This window comes from Euprymna scolopes, chromosome 18, assembly GCF_053919585.1.
Source record: "Euprymna scolopes isolate OS-2025 chromosome 18, ASM5391958v1, whole genome shotgun sequence".
NCBI lineage: Eukaryota > Metazoa > Mollusca > Cephalopoda > Sepiida > Sepiolidae > Euprymna > Euprymna scolopes.
This window is the reverse complement of record NC_136499.1, coordinates 30,793,883-30,816,095: the sequence shown is the minus strand read 5'-3', so window position 1 is coordinate 30,816,095 and position 22,213 is coordinate 30,793,883. Positions and strand designations below refer to the sequence as shown.

The 22,213-nt window shown below is 36.8% G+C and overlaps 1 protein-coding gene across 5 annotated transcripts in view; it reads right to left on the bottom strand.

Annotated features, from left to right (window-relative positions):
- Positions 1 to 22,213, bottom strand: part of LOC145297558 (uncharacterized) — a 653,359-nt gene that overhangs the window by 358,679 nt on the left and 272,467 nt on the right. For all 5 annotated transcript variants that reach the window (XM_080143565.1, XM_080143566.1, XM_080143564.1 and 2 more), the window contains one exon: positions 18,441 to 19,633. In XM_080143565.1, the coding sequence (XP_079999691.1) occupies positions 18,441 to 19,513 (1,073 nt within the window). In that variant the 5' untranslated portion in view covers positions 19,514 to 19,633. The remainder of the gene's footprint in view (positions 1 to 18,440; positions 19,634 to 22,213) is intronic.

Here is a 22,213-nt window from a genome sequence, read left to right as displayed (position 1 = left end):
GTTGAACCTAGTTAGTACCAGATTGGCGACCATTTGGGAATACCAAGCACTGTATGCAACAGGATGTCAACAACTGTAAGAACTGTAAAAACAGAATGTCGTCATCTCCTCTAAACAGGATATACATGTGAATTTGATATTCCCTAGACACTTCCTCTTCTGAGGGAAGCCGGTTCAACTCGCCTAGGGTTAATGACACTAACTATATATATATATATATATATATATATATATATATATATATATATATATGTGCACACAAACACACACACCCATATAGGGTTAGTGAGAGAGAACTCTAGTGCCCGATTATTTAAAAAAAAATTTAAATAACCATGAAATATTTATATATATATTACAAAAGATGAGAAAAACATCAGTACCGTCGGTTTCAAATTGAAACAAAGGTGACCAATACCTGGTCACCATGTTGGACTTTCTTCAATATCTTTATATCCCTGGACATGGCACTTTTTCCACGGAGATATAAACAGAGTTTGACATGGCAACCAGATATTGATCCCTTTTTGTTTGGATTTGAAACTGACGGTACCAATGTTGTTCTGATCTTTTGTAATACACACACACACACACACACGTATATATCAGGTTATCCCATAAGTTTTGTCAGGATTTTTACCTTTGTTTTTAAATTGAATGAAACTTAAAAAATATTGTAAATATTGTGTATTTTTTACGTTTTTATGTTTACTGATTACATTTCTTTTTTACAGAACAATAAAATGTAAATTTGCTTGATTACAACCCTACTAACATGGAAATGCCTAAGAATTATTTCAGGCATATAATGCTTTATGAGTCCAAGAAAGGAAACTCAGCAGCTGAAGCGCCTAGAAATATTCACTCAGTTTATGGAAAGGAATGTGTGAATGAAAGAACTTGTAGAAGATGGTTTGCGAAATTCAGACGTGGAAATTTCACTCTTGAAGATGAAGATCGAACCAAACCTCCAGTTGAGTTTGATAAGTTTTTTGAAGCAGCTCTTGAAGAAAATTCTGCTTTATCAGTCGAGGAATTGGCAATACAACTTTCAAGCCATACAATTGTTCATCGTCATCTTCAACAACTTGGAAAAGTTCCTAAACTTGGAAAATAGGTGCCTCATGAATTGTCTGAAAACAATCTTAAATCCCGAGTCAACATCTGCTCTTCTCTCAATTCTCACCAACTTGTTCCATATTTTTGGATAGACTTGTAACTGGTGACGAAAAATGGATCTTTTATCATAGATAATGGCTTTGTAAAAGGAATAAGGTTCTTCTTTCAATATGGTGATATTGCCAAGGAATAATCCACTTTGAATTGTTACCACCTAATGAAACAATTAATGCTCAAATCTACTGTCAGCAATTAGAGCGTTTGAATCCAACTTTGAGGGGAAAAAGACTTGCTCTAGTGAATTGAAAAGGGGTGGTGTTCCATCAGGACAATGCACGACTCCACACAGCAAGAATCACCTCACAAAAGATTGAAGAACTTGGTTGAGAGAAAATTGCTCATCCACCCTATTCTTCTGACCTTGTTCCTTCAGACTACCATTTGTTGCGTAGCTTACAAAATCATTTGGAAGGAACAGCTTTTGTAACTAAGAAAGATGAAACTTAACATTTTACAGTAATGGAATTAATAAGCTTTTTAATAGATCGAAGGAAGTCATAGATAATCAGGGAAAGTATACTGACGATTAAATCTTTAATAAAATGTAACATTTGGTCATTTCTTTTTATTCATAAATTCGGACAGAATTTATGGGATGACCTGATATATTCTATAAGCTCTAAATGTTTAGCTTGTCTTTTGTTCATGAAATTTGAATACTGTGTATCAATCTGATCTTCAGAAATTTTAACAGTCATATTTTCTTATATATCGGGGGGGGGGGTTTGGGAGGGGGGGGAGGGGGGTTTATTCGGAGGAGAGGGTCAGAGACTCCCGATCAATAGTTTTTAAAACAGACGTCAGAGTAGTGAATTTATTTTTTAATTTTTTTTTTATTGAGAGGAGGGGAGTGATTCCTCACTTTCAAGATTGTTAGAAAAAAAAATTTGAAGACGGATTATTTTCAGCTAAAAATTGCTGAGTCAGGCTCTCCAACTCTGCGATGGCGGGTCTGATTCAATTTTTGTAAAAGGCAGAGTCAGAGTTTTCAAAAAAAAAAAAAAAAAAAGAAAAAAAAAAAAAAAAAAATTTTTTTAACTACTCTACCAATGATATGTATAATAAAAAAAATTAGAAAAATTGTTAATTTTATAGAATTATTCCCATTTCTAATTGGGTGACTGTTGGTGGTTGTATTTTTTTTTTTTTTTTTTTTTTTTTTTTTTGAGTGCCCTGAGAACGATTTTGATATTTTTGCATAAATAATTTGGTTGTTATGTATCATAATCTAACTTTATTCGGACAAAATAAGGTAGGAAAAAAATGTTTGGAGATGGGAGTGATTCTATAAAAATAACAAATAATAGTTTTATATATCTATAAGACATATCCTTGTTTTATGAGTAACACTGTCTTAATCCATTACCATTGAAAATCCCCCCACTCCCTCTTTTTTTTTCCAAACATATTTCAATAAAACTACCAAAACAAAAGAGAGGGAAACATAAATTCATGTTATTGCCTCAGGCAATCAGCAATAATCCTTTCACCATCATAAAAATAGTAGATAATGCCTGGAAGGGTGTAAAAGAGGAGGTAATTACAGGGAGTATAAAATATAGTTGATCTGTTAAGCTTTAATCAACCACTCCAATTATAGATTAAGTAGAAAGAAAACATATCAATTGCAAAAAAATGCTAAGTTTTACTGACAATTTTTTTTTTTGACATATGCTATCCCACCACCAAAGTAGGGGGTAATGCCTAGGAGGATAGTTTCATGATCTACAAACAGATTACATTACATCTACAGAGGATGTAATGCCTGGGAGGATGTTATGATAACAGAACACATACATTACCCTTGCCCCTACTCTCTGATTTGAATATGTAAAGATAGCAAAATAACAATAGAAGTACAGGGTGGAACAATAAAATTGTCGCTCTAGAAAAGACGACAGGATTCTATTTCCATACGATGAAAACCGATTTTCTTTTTTTGTTGCAGACCATCTACTAATTTGCCAGTTGTGCACAAATCTCAAGAATAATAGGAGCCTTCTATCATGTCTGAAAGTGACACAATGTTCGACAAGCTGCTGTACAACACATGCTCTCTACCCATCTAAGTTATGACAACAGAACCATTGCCAGCACCCTCAAAATGCAAATCCGAACAGTTCAACACTTGAGGGCACAGCTCAATGCATCAACAACCCACGGTTATATTCTTTGGTGTGGTTTCAAGTGAGGGTTACATCATGCCACCTCACATCTTGAAAGTCAACACTAAAGTGTACCTGGATGTGCTGAAGAGTGTTGTGATCTCCTGGTACAATCAGGTGGCCGCTGGCAGAACCTGGATGTGGCAGCATGATTCGGCGCCAGCCCACAAGTCCAAAGAGACCCAGGCTTGGCTTCAGAAGGATTGCTATGACTTTGTACCCTTCTCTCACTGACCCTCCCCTTCTCTCCCAACTTGAACCCGCTGGACTACTTCGTTTGGTCATACATTGAGAACATCAACATGACTGAGGCTGAAGGCGGCTACACTGAATAGATGCCAGCTCTTTTACATAATCAAGTTACCTGAATTGATTTTTTTTCAATATAAGTGTTAAAATAAAGCTGTAGTGTTGTTTTTTTAGACGACAATTTTATCATTCTATCCTGTAAAACAGTATAGTTTCATCTTCATAAATACAGATGCCAAATCTCCATTAGTAATGGATATGAAAATTTTCAAAATCAAAGAAAAGCTATTCCCATAGTTGACAAATATTTTCCTTGTCATGCAATCACAGGCAACAACCTGGTGTGTGCATAATTACAAAGCAAATTCTCAAATGATGAACTAAGACAAGGTTCAATAGTGATAACTAGGGCTAGGACAGAATATTCTCATCATCCTTTTGACTCTTGAGTATGCATTTGACACAGTTAACCAACTGAGACCCACAACATTGTATATAAAAACATACCAGATATCAATGGATATGTACTCGAGAGTCAAAACACTGAAAAGAATATTCTGATGTCTTAGCCCTAGTGATAACTAAATGCAAACAGCTATTGGTATCTACACAGTAAGAAAAAAACCGAGAGAATTTACACATCAAGCAATAATAGCAGCATATTCACATTAAATATCATAACTATATCCACCCAAAAGCAATTATAATATGTAATTTATTACGATTTTAACATATTTCACTATCCTCATATATTTGGGGGGGGGGGGACAATGCCACTTAGATGCAAGGGGGCTACATTTGGAACAAAGTTTGCAAGGATATTACATAGGGAGTTGAGCAGCAAGATGTATGTTCACACTGCACTTAAACTTCAGTATGTCAACACAGTTAGGGAAGCAGCTACCCAGGACAGAATTACAAAGTCCAGCAGTTTGAGGGAAGAAACTATTTGAGTAGAAGGTTTTCCACCATGTAGGGATCGCAACAGTGTAAGAAGGAAATTTTGCTGCTTGTCAGGTTAGTTGAGGGTATTTATGTCGAGGGGGTACAAGGGCTTGTAGTTTGTTAGAGCACTTGCCATTAAAATAACTTGTAAAATAGGCAAAGATGAAACATTTCATTGGTGGAATAAAGGTTGGAGTTTGATTGTAGTGTGGTGAAGTATGGAAATGAAGCCAGAAGGTTGAGGACATGCGTTGCATGGTAACAAAAATTAATATGAGAATAATATGGTCGATGTGTGATATGAGTTTAAAAACAGGCTTAGGCCTGATGATTTCAACGAAAGATTTGCACAGTGCAGGGAGATGTGCGTAATACAGGAAACTTCGTTAATATGGTCATTCTGAAAAAAGTAGAAGAGTTCTTGGGCTAGTCAATGTAGAACAATCAAAGTAGCAGTTTCAGTTGGCAGAAAGTCAAGGAATATACCGAAGTAATAAGTATGGACTTGACAGAAAGAGGGATAAATGAAGACCTGGTCAGAGAGAGGTTCATTTGTAATTTCTAAAAACCGTCCAACACATACCAGCATATAAATTGTACATTAGATTGAAGATGATGCTGCTAATGCTGATGATAATATCTTATTAGAAAACTTTCATCCCCCCCCCCCCGCACAACTGCTACTGAAGGGGAAATGGATTGGCACACGTTTGTTAAAATTAAACAAAACATTTTTCTCTCTCTCTGCCTAAATCCTTAAAATAAAATCTATAAAAAGTAATTAAATATAAACAAAGAGGAGGTGAGGGCGCTTAGTTTAACTACGAATGACCTGGAAGCCAGACTATATTGCCAGAAGTGGGGAATGTTTAGGAGTATCAGCTACCCTAATGCCAATTCCCTGGAGTTGCAAAGCCTTAATGCACACACCAGACAGCGTTATGCTTACCCGGGTGTCTAGTGTTACCCCTTTAAGCAAGAGAATTACATTTATTTCGAAATGAAGGAAAACAAAAATCTTGCGTGTGAGAGAAAGAAAGAAAAATTTTAGACTTTGAGACACACATACATCAGTTATGTAACAGAAAAACAAGGGGTAATTTTAGTGCGTTTAGACAGGTTATTGAAAATGAAAGGCTTAGAAGAGGTTGCGTCTGGGGAAAAGAAATAAAAATCAACAGAAAGAAAGATAGAGACGGCGGGAATAAAGAAAGATAGAAAAGATAGAATGAGAAATTTTTTTTTCACAGTATTTTTCTCTTCTTTATCTTTATTCCTGCTGAGTGAGTAAAGAAACAAATAGAGTAAAGGGAAAAAAGAAAAAAATGGAAAATATACAATAATATATATAAAGAGGGAGAGGGATGGGGTAGAAAAAGATGAAGGGTGAGAGAGGAGAAGATAGGTGAGAGAGGGAGAGGGAGGTGGATAAAGAAAGAGGAGGGGGAAGTGAGAAGAGAAGAGGAGGGGGAAGTGAGAAGAGAAGAGGAGGGGGAAGTGAGAAGAGAAGAGGAGGGGGAAGTGAGAAGAGGAGAGAGGGGGAAGTGAGAAGAGAGAGGGGGAAGTGAGAAGAGGAGGGGGAAGTGAGAGACGGGGGAGACGGGGGGTGAGAGGGAGAAAGCAAGAAAGGGGGAGGGAGAAAGAAAGAAAGGGGGAGGGAGAAAGAAAGAAAGGGGGAGGGAGAAAGAAAGAAAGGGGGAGGGAGAAAGAAAGAAAGAAAGAAAGGGGGAGGGAGAAAGAAAGAAAGGGGGAGGGAGAAAGAAAGAAAGGGGGAGGGAGAAAGAAAGAAAGGGGGAGGGAGAAAGAAAGAAAGGGGGAGGGAGAAAGAAAGAAAGGGGGAGGGAGAAAGAAAGAAAGAAAGAAAGGGGGAGGGAGAAAGAAAGAAAGAAAGGGGGAGGGAGAAAGAAAGAAAGAAAGGGGGAGGGAGAAAGAAAGAAAGAAAGGGGGAGGGAGAAAGAAAGAAAGAAAGGGGGAGGGAGAAAGAAAGAAAGAAAGGGGGAGGGAGAAAGAAAGAAAGAAAGGGGGAGGGAGAAAGAAAGAAAGAAAGGGGGAGGGAGAAAGAAAGAAAGGGGGAGGGAGAAAGAAAGAAAGGGGGAGGGAGAAAGAAAGAAAGAAAGAAAGAAAGGGGGAGGGAGAAAGAAAGAAAGAAAGGGGGAGGGAGAAAGAAAGAAAGAAAGGGGGAGGGAGAAAGAAAGAAAGAAAGGGGGAGGGAGAAAGAAAGAAAGAAAGGGGGAGGGAGAAAGAAAGAAAGAAAGGGGGAGGGAGAAAGAAAGAAAGAAAGGGGGAGGGAGAAAGAAAGAAAGAAAGGGGGAGGGAGAAAGAAAGAAAGGGGGAGGGAGAAAGAAAGAAAGAAAGAAAGGGGGAGGGAGAAAGAAAGAAAGAAAGAAAGGGGGAGGGAGAAAGAAAGAAAGAAAGAAAGGGGGAGGGAGAAAGAAAGAAAGAAAGAAAGGGGGAGGGAGAAAGAAAGAAAGAAAGAAAGGGGGAGGGAGAAAGAAAGAAAGAAAGAAAGGGGGAGGGAGAAAGAAAGAAAGAAAGGGGGAGGGAGAAAGAAAGAAAGGGGGAGGGAGAAAGAAAGAAAGAAAGAAAGGGGGAGGGAGAAAGAAAGAAAGAAAGAAAGGGGGAGGGAGAAAGAAAGAAAGAAAGAAAGGGGGAGGGAGAAAGAAAGAAAGAAAGGGGGAGGGAGAAAGAAAGAAAGAAAGGGGGAGGGAGAAAGAAAGGGGGAGGGAGAAAGAAAGAAAGGGGGAGGGAGAAAGAAAGGGGGAGGGAGAAAGAAAGAAAGGGGGAGGGAGAAAGAAAGAAAGGGGGAGGGAGAAAGAAAGAAAGGGGGAGGGAGAAAGAAAGAAAGGGGGAGGGAGAAAGAAAGAAAGAGGGAGGGAGAAAGGGGGAGGGAGGGAGAAAGGGGGAGGGAAAAGGGGGAGTTAGAAAGATAGAAAGGGGGAGGGAGAAAGAGAAGGAAAAAGATAAAGAGTGCATGTTACAAGAAATGAGAGAAGGCCTAGCGATAGGAACAATAGAATCAGAATCAACGAAAAGACAGAAAAAGAGGGTTTTCCTTTCTTTCGTATAAAAAAAGGACAAAGAAAAAAGGTTATCTGCGTGTGTTCACATGTATGCACACATTATTTGATGCTTTAGCAAGGTCAACTATTCGCTTAAAACGTACACAGGAGTTTGCCCAAAAGAGGCAGATTAATCCCATAGGAGATAGCAAGAAAAATGGCAGTGCACAATGGTGATGAAATCATAACTCACCACAAAGAGTCGTGGAAGGGAAGTGGGAGAAGAGAGTTAAGGCAGCAGCACTCAATTCAAACACACATGAAACAGTTTCTTTTTAGACAAATGTTACAGATTATTCCTAGAGGTTTCTACATGGAGACCCACATATGAAATTATATCTTCGACTGCTAATGAATATATATATATATATATATATATATATATATATATATATATATATATATATATATATATACATACACAGAGAGAGAGAGAGAGAGAGCCTTCTCTTGAGATTAACATTCAACGAGGAGACAGGCACCCGACCACCCTTACCGCAACACACCTGTCAGACAATATCATAGCGTGCAATGAACTCAGAGAGATACAATTTCTAGACAAAACATTAAAGACGTCTTAAGAGAGAGACTGAGAGAAAAGCGATTGTACTTTTATGTATACACTAGTCCACCCGTAACTCGTTAGGTCAGTTTTTGTTATGCATATTATCGTCCACGCTAATAAAGAACCTTCTCCCACATATATATGCACACACATACAAGGATTTTTTTTTAGACGCCGAGAACTTTAAATTCATAACTCTTTTCTTAAATTGCAGATTTGGAAACAATCGGTTATTCTTAGTTCAGCTTAGTTTGGCAATTCATCATGAAGAGACTGACACCCGAACAGAATTTGCAAATTGTGCAAATTTATTTTTAAACATTTGATGAATAAAATTCACAAAATGAACCCGTCAACTGACCACCTTGTTCATATGATTTATCCCCATTAGATTATTCTATTTAGAGATATGTAAAATCCCATGTCTACGCTGATAAATAAGACACAATTGACCATTTGGAAGACAACATCCAACGTGGTATTGTTGAAATACAGACTAATTTAATGCGCAAAGTTTGGAAAATTGGAAGATTATGGCATGTATGCACAAGCCGTATGAGAGGGGGGGGGTATGCCCAAAATTGTATTTATGAATTAATCTTTGGAATAAACCACATATTTGTATAATAGAAATATTTTTCTGTGATTTACTTCAATTTGAAGTTCACCATCTCTCTCTCATATATAGATATATATATTAGTGGCCTGGCAAGGCCATAGGGGAGACAACTGAAGCAGCAAAATCGAAGCTGGTTTGCTAGACACTATATATACAAATGTAGGCAAATTTTGGCATATTTTATTGGTTTAACAATATAGGTTCTTTTTACCAATTGTCATATAAAATTTTAAACACAGAATACTATTATAATCTTCAAAGATCCTGCAAATTTTCATCCATGAACCAAAGATATGAATATTTCAACATTCAATTTGGCTACCAGTATACCACCTTTTTTGGCAATTTTGTAAGTTTCAAATCTCAGCAACTATTGATCGGAATTTAACAAATGAAGGCTCATTGGAAAGGTAATGACCTAAATTGTGTAGTGTCCTATGTGACATTTACCTTTAAGGTCACACATTAAGGGGATCATCCATTATCCAGAGGATGTTTTTGTCACTTTTTTACAACCATAAAATGTTACAATCATAGTCATTTGTTTTCCTGGTTTTGCATATGAATTACAAAATATTTGATATTTCCCTAAAACCGATTATTCCTAGAGGTTTCTATATGGAGACCCAAAACAGATTATTCCTTGATGGAGGGGAAACTAAAACTTGCTGCTATGGTTTCAAATGATCTGAAATAACAGCAAGGGGAGACTTAATACCAAATATTTCTCATATGTTTTATCTCCCCTCTTTGGTTTCATACATAAAGTAAATTTCACAGTGTATAAGGATACTGGAGATATTCATAATCATATCCTATTTCCAAAAAAGGGAAGATATAACATTATTAATGAAAAATGAAATTTGTGAAATCACTGTTACGTTTACTAAAAATGAAACAAGTTGATAGGGGAGATAATTGAGTTCTGTTACTTACATCATGTAATAAACATAATTCAAAAAGTCGGACAAATTTAATTCCCCAGCTCAATTTTATCAAAAAGTGTTTTTCATTAATAATTATTTATCTGCCTCATCATTTTGCGTAATTTTTAAAACATATTACTATTTACGATATAACAATTACATAGGTATTATTTGTTTTACTTGAAACTCAATATTTTTTCTTTATCATAATATAGAAGCACTAAAAAAAATATTGTTGCAAGAAGTGGAAGTTTTAGGAGTGGAAGTCATAAGAATGCTAGAAGTCAAATATTTTAAATTGACTCCGATTATCATTAAATATTCAAAGATTTAAAACATGAGTCGGAGCCGGATATTTGAGAATTTTAAGAGTCAGAATAAAAATTTTTGCAAAGTTGATGTCGGAATTTTCGGAAGCATCAGAATCAGAGATTTTGTAAACCTAGGAGAATACCTAGAATTTTAATTTTGTATCTTCTGACTTTGTAACCCTGACAAAAATGGGTGACTTAAAAGTCTTACCTTTAAAATAAGTCATAATGGGGATCTTTATTTGGTTTAAAAAATCTGCTTCTAAAACCAAATTTGAACAGAAATTAATGGTCCATCAAGACGAAAGCACCTGGAAACACTAGCCTAATGAGTTTGAAGTATCTGTGTCTCCGCCTTCTCTCCTGCTCCAAAAATCTGCATGAAAAATTTGCAATCATTATTTGGCATTATCTTTTAATGCCTCAGCAGGCGCTCTGGCCTGCTGAGGCGACCAAAAATGGTGGGCGTCTTTCGGGTTTTCAGATCTTGATAGCGTTGATTATTCATAGATCACCAGATTTGCTGTCTCTAAGGATTGAACTACAAAGAATGCATTTTAGTGGCTGATCAATGTGAAACTGCAAACATTTGAATAACTAATTAACCAACTAATCATTGTCACAAGGAAAGCTTTTTTTTTTTTTTATGTGATTTGATCAATTTCATATAATTTCTTTGATTAATTCATTGGATTTGCAAGCAAGTCTACAGAGAGAATTCTTCAAATGATGCAGATCCCCACAATAAAACGAATCTATATTTAATCAGTTATCCATTTTCTTTTGCGCAACACTTTTCTATTTAACACACAGGCTTGGTCTGGGATCAGAGTGTAGTATTCTATTAATAATCAATCCATCTTATTAAATTTTGTTTTCGAGTGGATTTTCACCACAATAAGCGTCAATTCATTGGAAAAGAAAGGGGGAGGGCATATTGTAACAAACAAAAACGAGTGAGTTAGGGGTGGTACGTTTAAGATAATATCTGTCCAGAAATTGATAGTCAATCAAGATGAGAGAGCATGTAAACATTCGCATAATGAAATGCATTGTATATCAAGCTCCAGCCCCTGAACCATTGCTGCAATGTTGCGTCACTGCACTCGTTTTACAAGTACTTCCACGAAGTGTGCTTCAATGAATTTACTGCGCTTTTACTCTCAATTCAAATACTTCCAACCAACCTGAATAGCAGCAAAATGTCACCCATTCACTGCATAGGTCCCCAGATGCCGTAATAATTTCTAGATTAGATTCTTTTTCTTCGACTGCTTACTTTTGGAATTCCCTCCCTGTTCCCTGACTCTACGAACATGCATAAACTTAAATGTAATGTCCACAAATATCTTTTGTACAACTCTCTACTTAGGATGTCCCCTAATCTCAGTAGCTCCTTTCATCTCAGTGATCATGTGCTTTGTTTGGGGTGAATAAAAATGTAACTTGATAAAATTTCTTTGATTCATTGGATTCGCATCCATGTACACCGAGAAAATTCTTTGAATGATGCAAATCCCCACAATCAAACAAACATATACTCAATCATCCCATTCCTTTTGCATAGCATTTTTTTTCTGTTCATCACAGATGCTTTAAATGAAACTGACAAATATTCTCAATAATCTTGTTCTATATGAAATAAATAAATAAATAAAATAAGCATTAAATTCCAGCATAAATAAAAAATGTATTTCAATCACTTATGCATCATTTTCAAGGTCATTTTAATGATTATGGCTCAAAAAATCTCATTGTAGCTCTGAAAATGTTTGGAATAACTTTTATTTTAATAATATATATATATATTTATTCCAGGTTAAAAATATCCAAAAGTACAAACCATTGAATTTCAATGAGGTTGTTGATAGTGCTCAATTAAAAAGATTGGAATATTATCTTATTCAATTTAGGTAAACAAAATTACCATAAGTCGCTACAATAAATTTACTGTTTCAGTCTTAAAAGACATTATCAGGCAACAAGAGAGCTCTGATTTTATGTTGCCTGACGATGTCTTAAGACTGAAACAGCAAATTTATTGTAGTGACTTATGGTAATTTTTTTTTTTTTTTACCTAAATTGAATAAAATATATAAAAATATATACATATTAAGTGACTGTCTGAGCATGTGTGTGTGGAACGGTATCTGCCAAACTATTCTGTCAATTTGGGGCCTACAATCTTGAAATGTGATATACAGGGAGTTTTGACCTGTGGAACAAATTCAATTATGTTTTTAGCTCGTAAAAATAACTGCTAAGGGGTCAAAATTGAAAATTTATGACTTGGTAGGTATAAGTTGATTAAACATGTGCCTTCTACACATATACAAATATACATTTATATATTTAACAAAGTTATTTTTAAAGTTTTGATATTCATCTGTTGCTAGCTCAGATGGTAACGAATAATACTGGAGAGTTATGTTTTGGTTTCAATTCTAGCTAATGACATCCAAGTAATTTTTTTTTTTTTAACCTTTGAAATCAAGATTTTTTTATTGGGTACAATATAATAATCAATAGAGAATTTATAACAATAAATATGAAATCTGCATAAATTAAAATATATTTAAGCATATTTTACAACTGGGCAATGGCAGGCAGTCTGCTAGTATGTTATAAAGCAGAATTAAAATTAATAAAACGCTGAAAATAAATAATTTATAAAATTTCAAAATGATAAAACTTAATTCAGTTTTTTCTTTCTATATGACGCATAGACAAAAGCTTTATACTCCATATACTATTAAGACATTTACAATAGCATACAGATTGTTTTGCTTATCACCATGCACATTTGATTTGTACATGTTTTAGAGGAAAAGGCCAATAAATAAAAAGCTAATAATGAGAAGAGGTGAGAGGAATGAAATGGTCGAAATAACTAAAGAAAAGGGAGAGAGAAAAGGGGAGAAGGAGGGAGAGAGAAAAGGAGAGAAGGAGGGAGAGAGAAAAGGAGAGAAGGAGGGAGAGAGAAAAGGAGAGAAGGAGGGAGAGAGAAAAGGAGAGAAGGAGGGAGAGAAAAAAGGAGAGAAGGAGGGAGAGAGAAAACGAGAGAAGGAGGGAGAGAGAAAACGAGAGAAGGAGGGAGAGAGAAAACGAGAGAAGGAGGGAGAGAGAAAACGAGAGAAGGAGGGAGAGAGAAAACGAGAGAAGGAGGGAGAGAGAAAACGAGAGAAGGAGGGAGAGAGAAAACGAGAGAAGGAGGGAGAGAGAAAACGAGAGAAGGAGGGAGAGAGAAAACGAGAGAAGGAGGGAGAGAGAAAACGAGAGAAGGAGGGAGAGAGAAAAGGAGAGAAGGAGGGAGAGAGAAAAGGAGAGAAGGAGGGAGAGAGAAAAGGAGAGAAGGAGGGAGAGAGAAAAGGAGAGAAGGAGGGAGAGAGAAAAGGAGAGAAGGAGGGAGAGAGAAAAGGAGAGAAGGAGGGAGAGAGAAAAGGAGAGAAGGAGGGAGAGAGAAAAGGAGAGAAGGAGGGAGAGAGAAAAGGAGAGAAGGAGGGAGAGAGAAAAGGAGAGAAGGAGGGAGAGAGAAAAGGAGAGAAGGAAGGAGAGAGAAAAGGAGAGAAGGAGGGAGAGAGAAAACGAGAGAAGGAGGGAGAGAGAAAACGAGAGAAGGAGGGAGAGAGAAAACGAGAGAAGGAGGGAGAGAGAAAACGAGAGAAGGAGGGAGAGAGAAAACGAGAGAAGGAGGGAGAGAGAAAAGGAGAGAAGGAGGGAGAGAGAAAACGAGAGAAGGAGGGAGAGAGAAAACGAGAGAAGGAGGGAGAGAGAAAACGAGAGAAGGAGGGAGAGAGAAAACGAGAGAAGGAGGGAGAGAGAAAACGAGAGAAGGAGGGAGAGAGAAAACGAGAGAAGGAGGGAGAGAGAAAACGAGAGAAGGAGGGAGAGAGAAAACGAGAGAAGGAGGGAGAGAGAAAAGGAGAAGGAGGGAAAGAGAAAAGGAGAGAAGGAAGGAGAGAGAAAAGGAGAGAAGGAAGGAGAGAGAAAAGGAGAGAAGGAAGGAGAGAGAGAAGGAGAGAGAAAAGGAGAGAAGGAAGGAGAGAGAAAAGGAGAGAAGGAAGGAGAGAGAAAAGGAGAGAAGGAAGGAGAGAGAAAAGGAGAGAGATAGATTAAGTCTAAATATTTTCTGAATGAACGAGTCTGAGGCCCCAAAAATACAGCTGCAAATATATTAAGTTGATGTAAGAAAAAAAAAAAAAAAAAAGACAAAAAAATTATGTTCTTTAACTTGCGATTAATTTCAGTTAACAGATTTGATTCAAAGAAATCTGCTGGCACAACTTTTCATCATTTCAAGAGAGGAATTCCAGAAGTGCTTTGACAAAAAAACAAAAAAATCATGAAAATGAGTGGGTTGAACACCAAATAGGATTGTCGAAGAAAACTGCCTTGGCAAATACAGATGTACTTAGTCTTTCAGTTTTTGTTTTTTAACAAAAATAGCACAAAATTATGTACACCATACATAAATAGTATCTCATACTAATTTTCATATAACATTAGCTGGAATACCAATCCCAAAGCAGATCCATGATGTTAATAAAGATCCTTAATACTCTCCTAAGTGCAAGAGGGTTATTGCTGCAATGACATTCATCCTGATCAGGTTAGTCAACTTCTTCCCTGCCCTATACCACATACCGAACCATGGAGGCATATATACAGCAGTCCTGAGTATGGTCACACAAGATTGCAGGAAGACCAATAACTTGTGGACTTGAGAGCTCAGCTAAATCCTCTTTGATAATTGTCCAGATCCTTGGCTTTCCACCACTATGGTTACACTACCCAGTCAAAAGAGAGGATTACCCCATGAATTAATTCTCTTTGTCGATGACTAGCAACATGTTTAAACCTTCAGTGGTATCACTGAAGCAATACAGATGATAAAAACATTTAGGTTGCGGTGCTGACACAAAACAGCAGTTGAACACTGTCGGCCTGCCGGCAGTTCAAAGAATAGGGCTCAGTCAAGTGCTATCCACAGGAATGACAGGAGAACAAAAAAAAACAAAAAATTAAAATTGTCGCTTCTGTGAGAAAAGGGTTATAGAGAAGAGAAAATGTTACTCTTTACTAAAATCTGAAGTCAATTTCACACTGTCAAATCAGAAAGAGTGTTTACAAAATGCCAAGTATTCCATTAAGCGGCAACATGTGACACACAATCTTCTCAACAACATATAACATAACCTTCTTAGCAACGCAACTCATCATGCTACAAATACTGTAAAGAACTCCCTTTTTTCCTGTGTACAAACAGAATTTCCATGAACAGAGTTTCTTTCCAATAATTTCCCACCTGTTAAACATGTTATCACACTAATGTTTCCCTACAGACTGTAACATGATTGTTTTCAAGTCCAATGTAAACAAATATCCGTTGAGTTATCCTGTGAATATATCATACTTCTCAATCCATTTATAGTACTGACCCATCATCCAACTGAAAATCTCATTAACCCTTATCAAGGCTAAAAGCCATCCAAGAATAAGTGGTGAAGTATGTTGCTTTTTTTCTTTCTTTTTTGAGGGAATGGGGGAGGGGGGAAATCAAATCTACATTATACAAAACTACACTTAAAAAATGTTCAACTATACATTCTTTAAACAAAAAAAAATGATTTTATGGCACAACCATTTCATTTTAGCTAAATATTTTGGCCACGTTGAGACATCTCCTCCCATTACTTGATATTGTCGAGCATTGCTACATAAAACATTTGTGAGTGCGTATATATATATATATATATATATATATATATATATATATATGTGTGTGTGTAATTATAAATATGTAGACCGGCCATCTTTGCTTGCTTGAACTTTGTCTTCAACAATTGGGCGATTCCATCTTTTAAAAAAGGGATGACAGGTGAATATATATATATACACACACACATCTTTTTTTTTTTTTTTTACATAGGCATCACCACATTATCAAGGCCCAGAGGCCACTCAAGGATAAGGGTTAAAGAGTGTACAGTAGAAATTGGACAATATAGTAATCATTAGTAATGAAAATTTGGTAAATTTGATAACTTATATGGAACGGCTCATCAAGAACTTATTTACTTTAGACTTGAAGACAACCATATTGTAGTCAGCCGGAAAGCAGGAAAACGGAAGACAATTCCACAGGCGTGCAGTTCTAAGAAAGAAGCTTTGTTCATGGAATCTACGTTTAGGTTTAGGCACAGATAAAGAGTGGGGGAAATTATTGATAGTGTTTACAGCTAGATGAGTGTTTCTTGTGAAAGTTTGGCGAGGGGGGACCATAGATTGAAGCTCAGTTGAACACTTTCCATGAAAATAACGATACATCAGAGACAAACTCGCAACATCTCTTCTGTGAGATAGAGGTTGCAAGGAGGAGAAAAGGACATCTCCTACGAGGCTACGAAGTCTATTTTGAACTCTATCAAGGCAGGACATGTCCTTTCTAGCAGCTCCTGCCCAGATGTGGCAACAGTATTCCATCCTTGGACGTACCTGGCTCTTATATAGATAGAGAATAGCATCAGCAGTGAGATATCTACCGGATCGATAGAAAGATCCCACCATTTTTCCAGCGGCCTTGGCAACAGATTTGATATCCGTGTTCCATTTAAGATCAGGAGTAATGGTCAAGCCCAGAAGCTTGTCAAAACTTGAGGCCTCCTGAAGACGAGAGCCATTCATTTCAATTGATGACAAATATGGATTAGAATGTTGATGATGTAAAGAGAGAAGCTTGGTTTTAGATGCATTAAAAGTAACCAGCCACTCCTTTCCCCATTGTACTACGTGCTCAAGATCAGAGGAGAGAGAATTGGAGAGAACTTGGTCGTTTACTGTCTTAGATGTGCTACCATAAATGGTAGTGTCGTCAGCATAAATGTCTACAAATGATGTAAGGATATGATTTGGAAGATCATTAATGTAGATCAGGAAAAGAGTTGGACCCAGGATGGATCCCTGAGGGACACCGGCATTAATACTGTGAGCTTCTGATTTTTGCCCCTCAACTACTACTCTTATGAACCTATCAGAAAGAAATGATTTAATAATTGAGAAGACTTTTCCAGCTATACCATAGATAGCGATCTTATGAAGTAAACCTTTATGCCATACCCTATCAAAGGCTTTAGATATGTCAAGAGCAATTGCCCTAGAAAGGTTGCCTCCGTCGAGAGATTTGCTAATCCTATGAGATATAACTGTAAGGACATCTGCTGTAGATCTAGCAGAACGGAAACCATATTGAGTGTCACTAAGAAGGTTATTTTTGTTGAGGTGGTTGATTACATCTGTATTTAACACAGATTCTAGCAACTTACTCATGACGCACAGGAGACTTATTGGCCTGTACTGAGAGGGGGATGAGCGATCACCTGAATTCTTAAATACAGGGCATACTGATGAGATTTTCCAGGGAGATGGGAAACTATTCTCCTTAAGACAACGTTTAAACAGCTTTGTAAGTATGGGCGCTAGTTCAGGTTGAAGTTTTTTGAGTACTATAATTGTAATACCGTCAGGGCCAGTTGCTTTACTCGAATCAAGGTTTTTGATTAGCTTCGCAACATCACGTACAGATATACGTATATCACATAGCGTGTTTTCTGATACAGGAGGAAATATTGGGGGTTACACACCTATGTATGCTCATGGCTCAAATGCTAAGGAATTAGGGTGGAAAATTGTACATTTTGATTCTAGCTGATGATACCCAAATCATATTTTTTTTTAGTTTTGCTACTATATATTAGGTTCAATATAATAATCAATAAAGAATTATCTCTATATTAATAAATGTGATCTGCATGAATTAAAATATCATATTTAAGCATATCTTACGATTGAGCAATGCCAGGCGGCCTGCTAGTAATACATGTATAAATCTTATTTTCTAGGGATCAAACAGATTCAAGGTACCTAAAAATCTCATGAAAAAATGTGTCCCTTTGGTAGATACCAATTCTAGAGTGCCTCAAATCTATTTGACCTCTTTCTAGTTTTTGTATTATACACCTTGTAATAAAAGCAAAGTTTAAGAACTCAGGAATATGCAAAGAAACTGATATCGACTGGCATAACCAATGATTACTTTTTAACATTGCACACTATTAAAAGCGAGTTAAAATGGAAAAGACCTGAAACTTTTACTTGCACACTGTTTTTACATATTTCTTCCAAATTATACTTGAAAAATTCCATGCAATAGTTGTGAGAAAGGTTGACTTTCCAGTTTTACCTTTTTTCTCATTTTATCCCGTACCATCAGATTTTATTTTATCCTTTAAATACCACTATTTGAAGCAGATCTAGATTCCTTGTTGGTCATAATTGGCAAATCCGTAGAAAAGACAGAATCAGAATTAAAATGAAGTTTTTGCAAGTAAAAGATATAAAAAGAAAAAAAAATATGGTTACTCACATTTTTGGCCCTGTATCCATTCTAGATAGATGGTCATCTTGTAAACCATTAACCTTGCCTGCTACATCTCCCATTACAGATGAAGGCCCTTGCCTTCCCATGAGACTCTCATGAGAGGAAGGTGCCAACATAGAAGACGAAGAAGGTACAATCATTTTTCCTGATGCTCCCTCTTGAGACATGTGTGAATCCCTGGCGTAAGGGTATATCTTATGGGTGGCAGTTGCATCCACCAAACCGTTCGGATGGTTTATTGGATTTTCCAAGCAACGATTCACCACCTTCTCATATGAGCTTACGAAGGCATCTTTGTACAACAAATTTTCATTCCCCATAGAAGGTCCCTTTCCATTCAAATCTGGTAGTTCATATTTAATCAGCTGCGGATCAACAATACCTCCTGTATGCTGAGAGTACTGTTGTTTTGGGTTATTGAGCAATAGAGATTTGGTCGCTTCTCTTGTCTTTTGGGTGTGGTTCTCAGGAGTGAGTGAAGGCCTTCTCTCAGCTACGCCCTCATAATTTGATCGTCCACTCAACAATTGCTGAGAGTCTGAATGCACTTGTTCAGATGGAGGTTCGTACGTAGCTCGAGCTGAAGCCAGGTACTGGTGTGCTTGGATGTTATCAGGTGTAATTGAATGACGACCTTTCTCCCGACTTGCACTACCATAGCCAGGGTGACTGTCCATTAATTGATGGATGCCATCTGGAGTGATGGCATGGCGTCCTCGTTCTGGACCAGTAACATCGTAACATGGATGGCTGTCCATCATCTGGTGATGACCGATCACCGGAAGTCCATCAGGTCCGATTGGAGCCCTGCCGTGATCAGCTTGGCTGTAGCTAATTCGGCTCATATTATAAATAGGGTCCATCATTTGTATTATAGATGCAGAATAGCTCATGCTGCGGTCACCATTGCTGTTGCTCTCACTTCCTCCACCACCTCCTCCACCCCCACTGCCGCCGCCTCCTCCACTGCTTCCAATGGTATCGTTATCACCAACTCCAGTTTTGGCCAACTGACCCTCTACGACCAAAGAATGCCCTTTGCTGGATGGCATCTTCATTCCAGCAGTGGGCGTTTGCCTTGACAATACTTGTGTGGCTCCAGCAGCCACGTCCCTGGGTCACCTGCAATATGCCCGTTCACTACCGATGGTCTTGGTCAAGTCACAAGCGTAAAAAATCTGAAATGATACAGAAAAAAAAATATTTAAATAATTATTTTTACAGGAGTGTATGCTCTCTATCAAAAATGAATATATATATATATATATATATATATATATATATATATAAGATGGTGTAAATAGCATAAAACACAATTGCAACTAGTCTTCCGATTTTTTCGGAATTATGTAATCATGCCCATATTCTTTTTTTCTTTTAAAGTTAATGAGATTTTATTTTTCAGATAAGACAGGGCAAAAAAGATTAGAAAACTGGCATAATAATTATATGAATAGTTCTGGGCTATGAAACACGTGCTGTCAATAACTGAACATTTTAACACTTATTTAAAGAAATAAGCCGTTAGATGGACAACATTTCTGACTATCAAGTTATGATAGGGTTCTCTGAGCAGCCTCTCCCCAGATGTGGCAACAGTACTCTATTTTGAGATGTATTTGGCTCTTGCACAGGTAGATCACGATGTCGGGAGTGAGATACAACAAAGTAAATATTTTTCCATAAGATGCGGAGGAACCGAAAAGTTTGTTTTTTAATTAAAATGCACGATTTGATTATTATTTTAATGTCTTGTATAAAAATGTTATTTTAAGCTGTACACAAAAAAAATTTCAGACGTTTATTTTATTCTCGATTTTTCTAACAATCTATTTTCTAATGAAATAGTCAAATGTTTATCTTGTTTCACACTTTTTCTTACAAAAAAAAAAAAAAAAAACAGGTGCACTGGAGGGAGGTTCTCTCTTACAACTTCCTGACCTCTCTTACAACCAGAGTTGCAGAGTTGAAGGGAGTCAGAAGTTTTAGAAAGAATGGTGTCACCCTTGTAAAAATGCCTGGGGGTCAGAGTTGAAGTCTGATGTTTTCTTTCTTTTTTTTTTACCAGACTCAGATTATAAAATACCGTATAATCCCGGGATACGGTCACCTGAGGATACGTTTTTTTCTAAGTTACTATGTGGAATACAATGTTTTTCTGACCCGACTGGTGACGATATTTGCCCCACCTTACAGTGATAGTTATAATGTCATTTGATTATGTACATGTGTATTATATACCGTATTGTATTTTTCTTTTTTACTAATTTTTAATGTCGTATCCTGGGGTTTTACTGTACTATACTTGAAAATAAAGGAGTTGGGGCTCATAGGAGTCATAATTTGAGGACTCCTAGAAGTAGGAGTGGGAGGGTATACCTTCCGATTCTATAACACTGCTTATTATTCTCTATTAACTTCCTGGCCTCTCAAGAGGCACTAGAGAGTTCCAGTTAGACAAAGATTTTGAGTGGAATTGAAAGACCCGAGTTGAGAAATTAAATTGTATAAGTGTGATTGGTGATGAAAACTAAGGCCGACATACAACTTAGCACGTGTGCACAACATATCATGACTGGAATGGATGCTGCCACAAATCAAAGTAAACATTGTCACATTAGTTGAAAAAGATACAAGTAAAATGTCTACACATTCGGATTCAGATACAAGATGGTGCTCTTAGATTTCTTCCTATTTATTGGATTATTATTCTAAAACCCTTGGACAGGAAATTTTTCCCTAATTCCTCAATCGATAACAGTGTTCAATCAAATTTATATCAATTTTTTTTTTTTTTACTTGAAAGTCACTGCTTATCAAGGTCGGGAGGCCACTCAAGAATAAGGGTTAATAAGTGTTAGCTAGTTGGTGAGACAACTCAATAACAATCATGGTGGAACATTGAGTAGGGCTTAGTTATTTAAAAGGATTGATCAACAAAAACTTACATTGGACTTAAAAATGACTAAGTTATAGCCAGTCGGGAAGCAGCTCCACGATATCTTGTTACACAGATGGACAGTTCTAGGAAAGAAACTGTTCGTAGGAATTTACATTTAGTGTTAGGCACGGATAGAGTAAGGGAAATTGTTGACGGTTGTTAATATGGGAATTACAAAACAATTGTCAAAAATGAAAACCAAGACTATGGACATGAATGACCGGTGAAGAGTCAAGATTGAATATTTTATTTATTTTCTAACAGGGCTAGCTAGCGTTGTCAGGACATAAAAAATATAGAAGTAGTTCAACAGTCTGTTCAACATTCTTATATTAAAACCTTTACTCCCCTCCCTCACTCTTTCTAGCAGTCTTTTTTTTCTCTCTTCCCCTCTCACCAACTATCTTATTCTTTCTCTTTTTTGTTTTGTTTTTACTTGAAAGTCACCACTTATCAAGGCCTGAAGGCCACCCAAGGATAAGGGTTGATGAATGCAAGGTAGTAGTGTAGTAATTGTTGTGTAAATTGGGTAGAATTTGATTATATATGGGGACGGCTCAACAAGGAATTGAATTTGAAAGCTACTATGTTGTATTCAATCGGGAAGCAGGTCAGTGAAACAGTGTTCCAAAGGCAGGCAGTTCTTTTGTTTTGTGTTGTAAAAATTTTTTTTTAAATGCAATTCATTTACTGGATTATCCCTTTTAAATGTTAAACTGTAATCTTACAGTTATTCCTCTTGAACAACATTAATGAAAACAAAACGATATTCTTGATATTGGATAAATCCGTTTTCCCCCGTCTGTTTATTTTCAAA